The sequence below is a fragment of the Dromiciops gliroides genome, chromosome 5 (genome assembly GCF_019393635.1).
Source record: "Dromiciops gliroides isolate mDroGli1 chromosome 5, mDroGli1.pri, whole genome shotgun sequence".
Taxonomy (NCBI): domain Eukaryota; kingdom Metazoa; phylum Chordata; class Mammalia; order Microbiotheria; family Microbiotheriidae; genus Dromiciops; species Dromiciops gliroides.
In genome coordinates this window covers 220,794,140-220,805,341 of record NC_057865.1, presented here as the reverse complement: position 1 = coordinate 220,805,341, position 11,202 = coordinate 220,794,140, and the positions used below count along the sequence as shown (strand labels likewise).

The 11,202-nt window shown below is 46.3% G+C and overlaps 1 protein-coding gene across 1 annotated transcript in view; it reads right to left on the bottom strand.

Annotated features, from left to right (window-relative positions):
• Window positions 1–777: 777 nt before the first annotated feature.
• The window catches only part of ESPL1 (extra spindle pole bodies like 1, separase), a 53,547-nt gene continuing 43,122 nt past the window's right edge, over window positions 778–11,202 (bottom strand). Inside the window, exons 23-31 of the mRNA XM_043967098.1 lie at window positions 8,449–8,576; window positions 8,199–8,321; window positions 6,783–6,938; window positions 6,494–6,664; window positions 6,288–6,392; window positions 2,027–2,142; window positions 1,767–1,850; window positions 1,399–1,563; window positions 778–1,081 (exon numbers count right to left, since the gene is read on the bottom strand). Of these exons, the coding sequence (XP_043823033.1) occupies window positions 880–1,081; window positions 1,399–1,563; window positions 1,767–1,850; window positions 2,027–2,142; window positions 6,288–6,392; window positions 6,494–6,664; window positions 6,783–6,938; window positions 8,199–8,321; window positions 8,449–8,576 (1,250 nt within the window). The 3' untranslated portion in view covers window positions 778–879. The remainder of the gene's footprint in view (window positions 1,082–1,398; window positions 1,564–1,766; window positions 1,851–2,026; window positions 2,143–6,287; window positions 6,393–6,493; window positions 6,665–6,782; window positions 6,939–8,198; window positions 8,322–8,448; window positions 8,577–11,202) is intronic.

Here is an 11,202-nt window from a genome sequence, read left to right as displayed (position 1 = left end):
CGTCTCCCTTAGGGTTTTATAGCCGGGGAAAGTAGTGAGGCAGAATGGATAGAACTGGCCGGCAGCCAGGAAGTCATGGGTTCAAGTGCTGGCCGGACGTTTGCTGGCTTTATAATCCAGGTCAAGTCGTGGATTTTTAGCCCTCCTGGCAGTATTCTAAAACTCCCCAACTGACAGATTTTCGTAGCTAAAGGATTCCTCCCCAGGGAGTTACCCCAACTGGTGATAGCACAGATCCAGTCTCTATTCGGTAGCCACTTTCTTGTTGACCGAATGCACTTTGTATCCCATAATTTAGCCCTGAGAAAGGAAAGGTTACTTATTCCTCTCCTTGTCTCCTGGCCCATCCGTCTAGAAGGCAACTTTCTGGTCCTTAAATGGTAGAGGCAGAGAAATGGCCTGACAAGGCAAAGCTTTCAAATGCCACAGGACCCCGACCTTACCCCCACCCCCCAAGCTTCTGTAGGTCTTCCCTCCACTCCTCCCCAGAAACATTTTCTGTTGGGAGAATTCGACCCATTAATCTTTACTGCCAACACTACTGCCCCACACCCAGTACTCCTCACTTTCTCTATATTAAATGTTAACCTTTAAGCAAAATAAAGAGAATGGGCACGAAGTAAGGTAACCCACAGGTCATGGAAATTTACAGCTTATCAAAACATCAACAAAGAAGGTGCAAGGTGCAGAGCAAGATTTTCAACGATCCCTTCAGATAAACCAGACATAACAAAGTTTAAGTGATAACTTTATTACAAAGAATAAAAACACATATAAACAATGAAAAAATCATTTAAATATTCAAAAGGGGGAATTTCAGAAGTAGGGGTTTGGACAAAGAAATCAGAGGCAAGGATTGTAAGGAGACTTTTCTAAGCATCACTGGAGGGAGACAGGCAAGCCATAGGCTACGGGTGCAGCTCCAATGAGGTATTTGAGTCGGGGAGCCTGGCGTGCCTGGATGATATAGGGGAGGAGGGGAGCCCCTGAGCCAGCCTCCAGCCAGCCCTGCAGAAGGGCCTCTGTGTAGCGGTCTATTTCTCTGTCTGTCACGTCCCACAGGTTTCCCAGGAACAGGGGGCTAGGAGACCAGAGGAAAAGAGGTTAAGAAAAGGCCTGGATAAGATCTATACATAGAAAAGGAAAACAAACAAACCCATTTGCCTGTTCATTTTGGGGGCAGAGCTGGAACAAAGGCAAAGGTGGGCCATAGGAGAGCTCTGGGTATGGGGATAATGAAGAAAAGGAAAGAATCAGCTATGTGTGGCTCAGAACTCAAAGCTGAAGTATGATTGGGGAAAGGGCAAGCTGGAGAGATTGGGGGGGAGAGGGGGGAAGAAGAGGGAGAGGGGGAAGAGCTCTCTTTCTCCAGACTCCATGCTCCCAGTCCAGACTCACCAGCCAGCAATGATGTACTTGAGAACAATGCCGGCCCCTTCCAGGTTCCCGTGCACAGCCAGGGCAGCACTGCTACACCCAAACAGCAAGGCTACTGCTCGGCAGCTGAGCCGCTGAATTGCCTGCCCATCCAGGAAGGAAGCGCCAGCCCCGTGCCCTGCATAACTGAGGCAGAGGTGGAATGAGCTAGTACCTGTGACTGAGATTCTTTTCCTTAAACTACCCTTTCTTTTCATTTTACTGCCCGACATCACCAACCACTCCTTTCTGCAAAGTTTTCCTCAGTAAATAAGAATTCTGCACAAATCCCCATGAGAAAGGGCAAGAGGCCCTAGAGGACCCCATTCTTGTCCACCCCAAACACTCACATATACAGATCATGCTCAGTCAAGGCCGCCTGGATCTGTTCTTGGCTTGGGGCCTCACCAACCAAGCCCTTCCAGCCAGCCTCACTGTGGAGAGGAACAAAATATAAGAAAGTGCAACAGGAAAAAATAGAAAAAGATAAAGTAAAGAAAATACTGAAAAGGTAAGTGAAATTAGAGAACCCATTTTCCTGCCCCCTCCCCAAGTTAGGTGTCTCTGATTAGTGAACTCTCAGATGGTCCTTTCTCTCCCTCCAGCCCACCTGCTGAAACGGGCTCGAAATCGCTCCTCTGTGTTTCCCAGATTGTTCTGTGGGTTCAGGACATAGAAGGTACTTTGTGGATTCACTCCCTTGTTCAACACTGATGAGGCCTGGGTCTGCATCAATAAGATAAATGTTCATTTTCCCCTGATCTGATAGAGTTGGGACCTTGGTGCCTTAAGTTGTTATCCTAATGCGTTGCTACAACCCTGTTAGGTAGATACTAAAGATATTATCTCCATTTTATATACCCGATCAAGTCCTAATATGAGAATGATCTTGAACCGATATCCTCTAATGAGGTGCTAGAGAGAAGTGTTAGGTGTCACTTGTGACAGCAGAGGGCAGCAGAGGCCTTGACTGGGGCCAGCCAGTGCAGAAACCACTCAGAGCTAGCATAAAAAGGAAGAGAGAGAGTAGACTAGGAAGGAGCATGGAGGAGAAATTCAGAAAGAGTGGGAGAGAATGAGTTATCAAGATGGTGAAACCAACAAGGGCTGAGATAAAAATCTCAGGAATAAGCAAAGGGGTCTAAAACTAGGGTAGGCAGGCCATTATGGGTGCCAGGGTGACAAAGTTAGGGGAAACAGCTGGGAATCTAGTTTCAAAGGCTTGGGAGTTGGAATCAAGATAGGCAGATGGTTGTACATCTGGTCAGAGGCAAATTCAGACCTTTTCACAACCTTTCACACACCTCATAACCCGATGTCCTTGAATTTTTCTTTTGGTGGGGAGGTGTTGGGCAATGAGGGTTAAGTGACTTGCCCAAGGTCACACAATCAGGTGTCTGAGGCTGGATTTGAACTCAGGTCCTCCTGAATCCAGGGCCGGTGCTTTATCCACTGTGCCACCTAGCTGCCCCGTCCTTGAATTCTTTTTTTTTTTTTTTGGCGGGGCAATGGGGGTTAAGTGACTTGCCCAGGGTCACACAGCTAGTAAGTGTCAAGTGCCTGAGGTCAGATTTGAACTCAGGTACTCCTGAATCCAGGGCCAGTGCTTCATCTACTGCACCACCTAGCTGCCCCCCTGTCCTTGAATTCTTAAAAGGATGCTTCCCTGATGGCCCACACCTGCCCATCACATGACTTTGAGCACTGGGTCTTGTCAGACAGCAGTAAGCAGAGCTCAAAGCTAAGTCTCTGTCTGACCCACTCTACTAGGGGAGAACTAGGGCAACAAAGGGAGCCAGGCTCGGCCCATAAAGGTTTTTTCATTCTCAAAGAATATTTTGGGGTTTTTTTCTCAAGGGGGGTGGCCAGGAAGGGGAATATTATTGAACAGACAGTTGATAGAAAACAGGGTAGATGTGAAATAAAGGAGGCAGTCATTGGATTGGAGACAATGATTTGGACCTTAGCAAAGGCTCCCATTGAGCAGTCTTCCAGGAGGCCTATCCCTGAATGGAGGTGGAACCTGGGATGCTCCACCTGCAGGAACTTCCTACAGCATTAACTGGCATGTTTATAAGTTAATCTTGGCTCAGTGAAACTTGATTTAAAGTTAGTCTAAGTTGGGAACCAAGAAATAATGGTGTGGCCTGGGCAGAGAAGTGGACACAGCCAAATGTTATAGCAAACTAATTCAGTGAGGAAACAGAAACTCCAGTGTCCTGGAGGCAAGAGCCATGGCAGCACAAATCACGTATCTTGTAATTTATACTCATTTATCCTAATATCTGGTTGGTGCCTTTGGCCTGCCGGTCTAAGGGTGGATGAAATCAGGTTTCAGAAGTAGGAGATGAGGTTTGTGGTCAGACTGTAGCCAGGAAACACCACCAGCAGCCATGACAGGTGGACTGGAAGCCATGGGGGGAGTCAGAACTAGGACTAGGATGGACAAAGTCCACAACCCTCAGCACTAAAGGACATGCAAGAACTGTAGCAGTCAGGGCTTTCTAGCTCGAAAGATGGTAAAGGCACAAACCTGATGTATAAAGCTGTAATGACCCATCACAACAGCAATAACCACAAACAATACTGGATTACTGTGGAAGCCTCCAAGTGGATATGACCAGCTGTGCTGGGTCCTTAGGGTTAAGTCTCCCTAACAAGCATACAGGAGGTGGAAGCTGTGCTCTAACCCTGACCCCAGGGGATATATCAAGAAAATGCAACATGGAGGGCCATGAACTGAACAGAAAGATCCTAGGACTCCTGCTGATTTTCAGTGAAAGGGGCGAATTCTAAATGAGGGCTCAGCAGCTATAGTTACCCAGGTTTAATTACCTGGTCTCTAGGTGGTGTCTAGAATTCTGCTTTGTAGACATGATGCTGGCCATGTGATTCTGACAACTGGGGGTACTGATTATTTTGTTTTTGGTGGGCAATGAGGGTTAAGTGACTTGCTCGGGGTGACACAGCTAGTAAGTGTCAAGTGTCTGAGGCCGGATTTGAACTCAGGTCTTCCTGACTCCAGGGCCGGTGCTTTATCCACTGTGCCACCTAGCTGCCCCCAGTACTGATTTTAAAGCATGGAAACCACCCAAGAAATGCCTCCTCTCATTTATGAACTACCTCGGGTGCTGCAGACTTCAGTAACTGGGGGCATGTTATTTGGCACCTTCTAAATTTCAACACCATGATTATGGCTTTGATGGTAAGAAGCTATTCCCCACACTCAATGTTAGCTGTAGTGTTGGGGAAAAAAGTCTGCAAATGCTCAACTGACGGGAAGGGAGGGGTACCCAAACTGCTGCTCTAAGGGACTACTGTGATCTGGGCAGGTGAGAAGATTTGGGCAGAAGTAAACTGGTATTTAGATAAGCACATTACATTCTTGGATTCAGGCAGAAGGGATGGCCTCCTATATAGGCCTAAGGGGGAGAAAGTCAGGATTGAGAAATGGAGAAGTAAGCCCTACAAACCAAGTCTGAGTCAGTACCAGAAGGCCGCAGTGGCTAGCCAGGGCATTCACTCTTTCAGGAGTTAAGGAGTCTACTCAGGTGTCATCTTACAGGGTCCTATTTAGGTACAGTGCTATAACCCAACCCCATTTTTTACTAGGGAATTTGAATTTTTCCATCTAGTGCGGATCTTGCTTCTGACAAGGTAAGTATGTAGGCCTCGGTTCCAAGTTTAAGGTTCTGTCTGGGTACATAGACCATTATCCCATTTCAGTTTCCTAGTCCCTGGGAAGTTCATAACTGAACGCAGGGGGACATTACAGAAACCAAGTCTAGCACTCAAACAGCATATTTACATTAGCCAGACTTCACATGCAATGTGATTTGCCATAAGTAGGCACTAAGTTAGAGGCCCTGAGCAAATCTAGCCAGTGATTGCAGAAGCAAGAGCTTTGCGACATTGTCCTGTACTGACCGGCCCATGCAGCATCTAGACACACATCTGGAACCCTGGCAAAGGCTGGCCACCATCCCTGCAGCAGCCAATCTTCAGGTTTTAACAGGGTCCATGCCCATCATACTCATTTGAGTGATCAGCCCCCGGGATTCAGGGGGAAGTGCTTTCCCGCAGGTTCTTTTCTCTACCCCTGCACAGCCGCATTGTATGGAGAGAAGCCGTAAGGTCCTCCATGCCACCAGGCTGGGTGGGGACTAAGCTGTCCAAATCCTGAGAGAATCTGGGGCTGGCCGGGATTAATAAGGAGCTGTGAGAGGTATTAGTGGAGCTCAGGTGTCACTAAGGAGTCATTCAGGGAGTCTAATGAAGAGACCTTATGTAAAGCAAGAGAAGCAGTAGGGAATCTAAGGGGACTAGGAGAATGAAGAGGTGCAGGTCAGATCCAGATGAGTGGGAGAGAATGGCGTGTCAGTCAAGCAGACAAAGCCCACAGAAGCTGACAGGAAAGAAAATCGGAGGCCCAGGCAAGGGGGCTTGAAAACAGGACAGGCGGGTGGGAGCCCTGACTCTTGGGCAAGAAGTAGAACTGAGTCAGGCAGCATGAGCCCTGATCAGAAAGAAGAAATTTGAGACTCATCAATCTGAGGGTGCTGCCGACCTTTGGGTGGCCTTACCTGTGCTAGGAAGCCCTCCCCGCTGGGGTTTATAAAGGGATGCTTTTCTGTTATCCCTGATAGCTGAAGCCTGCTACTAGAGCTGCAGCAGCTACAGCTCTATCCATTAATGTTTACAAACAGGACAGAATCAAATATCTGGGTAAGATAAACCTTCAGGCTTCAAGATAAACTACACTGACCCTGGATCTCCTCTCCCCCTCAAGCCTTCAGTCCTCTCTCATTTCCCCCCCAACCACATGGCCTCTCCCCTTTCAGGTCTTCACCCAAATCAGCCCCTGCCCCCACCTCTCTGATAAGTGAATAGCTGAGCAGGAACCGGAGTGAGGGCAGTCGAGTGACAGGCTGTGCCCGAAGACTGGGGATGTTCTCCCATGGCAGCTTCTGCAGGTCCTGAGGAAAAGAAAACAGAAGGTATGACTCTATCTGGACCTAGCTGGCAGGGAAGAACCCTCATGGAAGAATATAAGTCTACTAGTATCCTTCCCTCTCACCTTATCTAACACCAGTACCAGGTGCCCATTGCTTTGCCTGGGTTGGCCTTGCAGACGGTCAACAGCCTCCTGTAGAAGCTCCTGGGCTCTCTCTGGATGGGCCTGGCATAGACCGTGGGCCAAAGCCTGAACGTCCTGAGGGGAAAGGCTATGGGCAGCACCCAGAACCACCTGCAGGGAAAAGGCCGTTGTCATAATTTCACTTAAGAAAATATTGGACTGACCTCTGGATGGATCAGATTCCTCTCCCCTGCCTGACTTTTACCTAACCCCTTTCTCCTTAACTCACCTGCAGCAAGGCTGAGTCAGGAGACTTCCAGCCACATTTCCCCAGTGAGTCCTTTAGGGACAAGACTTCCTGGGTCAGGCTTGGACTCTCAGTGGGTGGGACCAGCATCGCCTTCCAACAGCCCAACACATGTTTCTCCAGAGAAGTGATAAGGACCTAAATGGGGGGGGGGGGGAGGGGGTTTACAAATTATACTGCAGAGATAGCACCCTGGGAACATTTTGTGATATTTGACCCATATTTCCTTCCCACTAATTGTAGTAGATGAGAAAAAAAATTTTTCCCTTTTTTTTATTGCCGGGAGAGACTTAATTGGAGCTGAGGGAAAATAAAAGAGAATGAGTGATATGGATATTGAATACAGGGTTGCTTGGTAAATGTCAGGTATTATTAACAATTCATTGATCTTCAAAGGAAGTCCTTCACCAAAAAAAGGCCATCTGTATATACACCGAAATATTTATAATGGCACTTTTTATGGAAGCAAGGAACTGAAAAAGTAGATGCCCACTGATTTTGAAATGGATAAACAAATTGTGGTACATGAATGTAATGGACTATTACTGTGCTATAAAAAATGACAAATGTGGAAAATACAGAGAAGTATGGGAAGATCAACATAAACTGATGCAAAGTGAAATAAGCAAAGCCAGGAACACCAACATACACAGTGATTACAATAATGGAAACAAAACCCATCACAAAACAACAGAAAATTAATGTTGTGAAATTATGAAGAATAAATCTGTCCCCAAAGAAGAGAATTGAGAAGATACTTTCCCTGGGGGGGCAGCTAGGTGACACAGTGGATAAAGCACAGGCCTTGGATTCAGGAGTACCTGAGTTCAAATCTAGCCTCAGACACTTGACACTTACTAGCTGTCATATAACCCTCATTGCCCTGGAAAAAAAAAAAAGGTACTTTCCCTGGCCCTCACTCTTTTGCAGAAGTGGGGGACCCATGGGTATGCAACATTACATATAATGTTATTTTTTTTCAACATATTAATCAGTTGTGCCAAATGTTTTCCCTGTCTTATTCTTCTTAAAAAAAAAAAGTCTTTGTCCAAGAGGATAACTAGTCATCCCCTCAGGAGAAGGGAATACCAAGAGAAATACAGGTAACATAAAACAAAATATCAATAGAAACCTATTTCAAACAACAGTTTTGTGTTGTTGTTATAGCACTGCCCCATTAGGTCGATAGAATGGGTATTATTAGCTGCATGAAGAAGCTGAGGCTGAGGTTCAGTGATCTGTCCATGGTCACACAGGCCCACACCAGAGCTTACATTCCAGCTGTACTGTGGCTGCCCACTGCAACAAGAGGCTTAGGCTGGTCAAAGGACACATAAAAAGAAGACAGGGACACTCCAGGCAGAACTCTGCAGCAACCAGGAGTCCCAGGCCAAGTACCTCCATCCTCCGGTCCAGCTTCAGCCGAGTTGTCCACCACTTGGACTTCTCTGTGCAGCTGCTGTTTTCTTTCTGTTCCTTCTGGATCGCGTCAAATTCTCCCAAGGCCAAACTCAGAGGCAGCTTTTAAAGACAAAACGGTATCTCCCATCACCCCTCTCTCCACCTTCCTCCCCCTTCTCTGCCCCAAAATAAACGACATCACACACAGCTCTTGCCATAAGCTCCAGCTGTCAGCCCTGGCACCCACCTTAGTTTGGGCAGTGGGGATCTGGATGGTAACAGGGGAACTCTTCTTTTCCAAACGTGTCAACAGTAATGTATCCCCCATAGTTCCAGACTGGAGGCTGACCAAGGCCAGCACACACACTGTCACCCCTAAGACAGAAACATATATATATATATATATATATATATATAAAAAATTGGAAGTGACTAGAAGGCAATTCCCTCCACTTTCTATCTATGACACAGCTTAAGTTTCATCTTCTTCATAAAGGCTTTTCTAACTTTCCTAAATAACTGCAACTTTTCCCTCCTCTGAACTCCTATACAGCTTATGATTAAGTGGTACAGTCAATAGAAGGCAGCTAATAAGTCATCTTTTAGATGGCAGAGCATCATTTCCCCCCCCCCTTTTTTTTAAGTGAGGCAATTGGGGTTAAGTGACTTGCCCAGGGTCACACAGCTAGTAAGTGTTAAGTGTCTGAGGCCGGATTTGAACTCAGGTCCTCCTGACTCCAGGGCCAGTGCTCTATCCACTGCGCCACCTAGCTGTCCCCTGGCAGAGCATCATTTACCCAATCTCACAATGAACTCCTTAATGACAAAAACTGTCTTCGATAGTTCACCCCTCACAGCATATGGCAGATTTATACCTTGAACAAAGTATGCATTCACACATTGGGAGGGAGGAAGAGGAGGAGCATCTAATAGGCTGGGCCAGACCCAGACCCAGGCATAGCTGATCTCTGGCAGCCAAGGACCACCCCCACCTAAAAAGGAGCAGACCCATCCTGACCTAGCTCTCTCTGTCCCTTCAAGACAGCATGTGGGGGCAGCTAGATGGCTCAGTGGATAAGCACCAGCCCTGGATTCAGGAGTACCTGACTTCAAATCCAGCCTCAGACACTTACTAGCTATGTGACCCCGGGGCAAGTCACTTAACCCCAATTGCCTCACCAAAAATAAATAAATAGATAGATAAATAAACAAACAAACAAACAGATAGATAGATTAAATAAATAAATAAATAAAAATAAGGCAGCATGTGCCAAGTTCCCCTTACAGCTGCTTCCGTCTTTCTCCCTGTTCCTGCACTCATCAGTCACTTAAGAGAATTCTCCTGTTCTCTCATGGCCATGCTCTTCCAACCCTAGAACACCCAGCTCACACTCCAACTCTGTCGACTCTTTCCACTCAAAGCTGTTCCTCAGTGGACAAATTTCTTCATCCTGGACCTTTTACTCTCACTCTTTGCATCTCCTTCAGCTCCAGTGAAACAACCAGCACTCCTTTCCTCCTCTTCTCTTCCATCTCAAAAGATCATTTCGAAGTCTTTTCTTTGTTCCTCTGGTCTCTGAGAAAGAAGTGGCTCTTCTCCTTGCTTGGGTCAATTCCTCCATAAGCTACCTCTAGCCTTCTTTAACAACTTAGAGCACTCAATCATTCTCTCTCTCCTTATGTACTGGTTCCTTTCCTAATATATTCAAATACACCTGTGCCTCCCTTATCCTTAAAAAAGTCCTTCTGGGGCAGCTAGGTGGCGCAGTGGATAAAGCACCGGTCCTGGATTCAGGAGGACCTGAGTTCAAATCCAGCCTCAGACACTTGACACTTACTAGCTGTGTGACCCTGGGCAAAGTCACTTAACCCCCATTGCCCCACACACAAAAAAAGTTCTTCCATAGGCCCTGCCATCCCCTCAAACTATCATCCTATATCTAGTCTCTCTGTCTCAGCCAGACTACTTGACAAAGCTATCTACACTCTCTACCCCCGCTCCCCTCCCAATTCTTTGAAATCTCACATCTCATCATTCCACTAAACTGTTCTCTTCAAAGTTACCAATGATCTCTTAATTGACAAATCTTATGGTCTTTTCTCAGTCCTCTTCCTTCTCCACTTGTCTGCTATATGTGACATTTGACCATCATCTGCTCCTGGATATTCTTTCCTTTTTGGGCTTTCACAACATTCAACTGTCCTGGTTGCCTCTACCTATGTGACCATTCCGTCTCAGTCTTCTTTGCTGGTTCATCATCCATATCACAGACCGTAATTGTGGATGTTCTCCAAAGTTCCATCCCAGTCTCTTTCTTTTTTTTTTTTTTTAATTTTTTTCTAAATTTATTTTATTTTAGCGGGGCAATGAAAATTAAGTGACTTATCCAGGGGCACACAGCTAGTAAGTGTCAAGTGTCTGAGGTCAAATTTGAACTCAGGTTCTCCTGAATCCAGGACCAGTGCTTTATCCACTGAGCCACCTAGCTGCTCCCCCAGCCTCTTTCATTTTAAACTCTCCCTTGGTAACCTCATCAACTCAGAGATTTAAGCACCATCTTTATATAAATGATGGTGAATAAAAGACCTATCCAGTCCCAGTCCCTCTTCTGAGCTTCCAGCCCACATCACCAATTGCCTACCATATATTTCTTTTTTTCTTTTTTTAGTGAGGCAATTGGGGTTAAGTGACTTGCCCAGGGTCACACAACTAGTAAGTGTTAAGTGTCTGAGGCCAGATTTGAACTCAGGTATTCCTGACTGCAGGGCCAGTGCTCTATCCACCATGCCACCTAGCTGCCCCTGTGCCACCTAGTTGCCCCCCGTATATTTCAAACAGGCTATTTCAAAGATATCTTAAACTCAGCATATTTGACAGTGAACCCATTATCCTTCTCCCTCTCCCTCCAAACCCTTCCCTCATTCAAACTTGCCAATTTCTTTTCTTTTTAGTCATGAGTATTTTATTTTCTACTTACATGTAGAGATAGTTTTCAACATT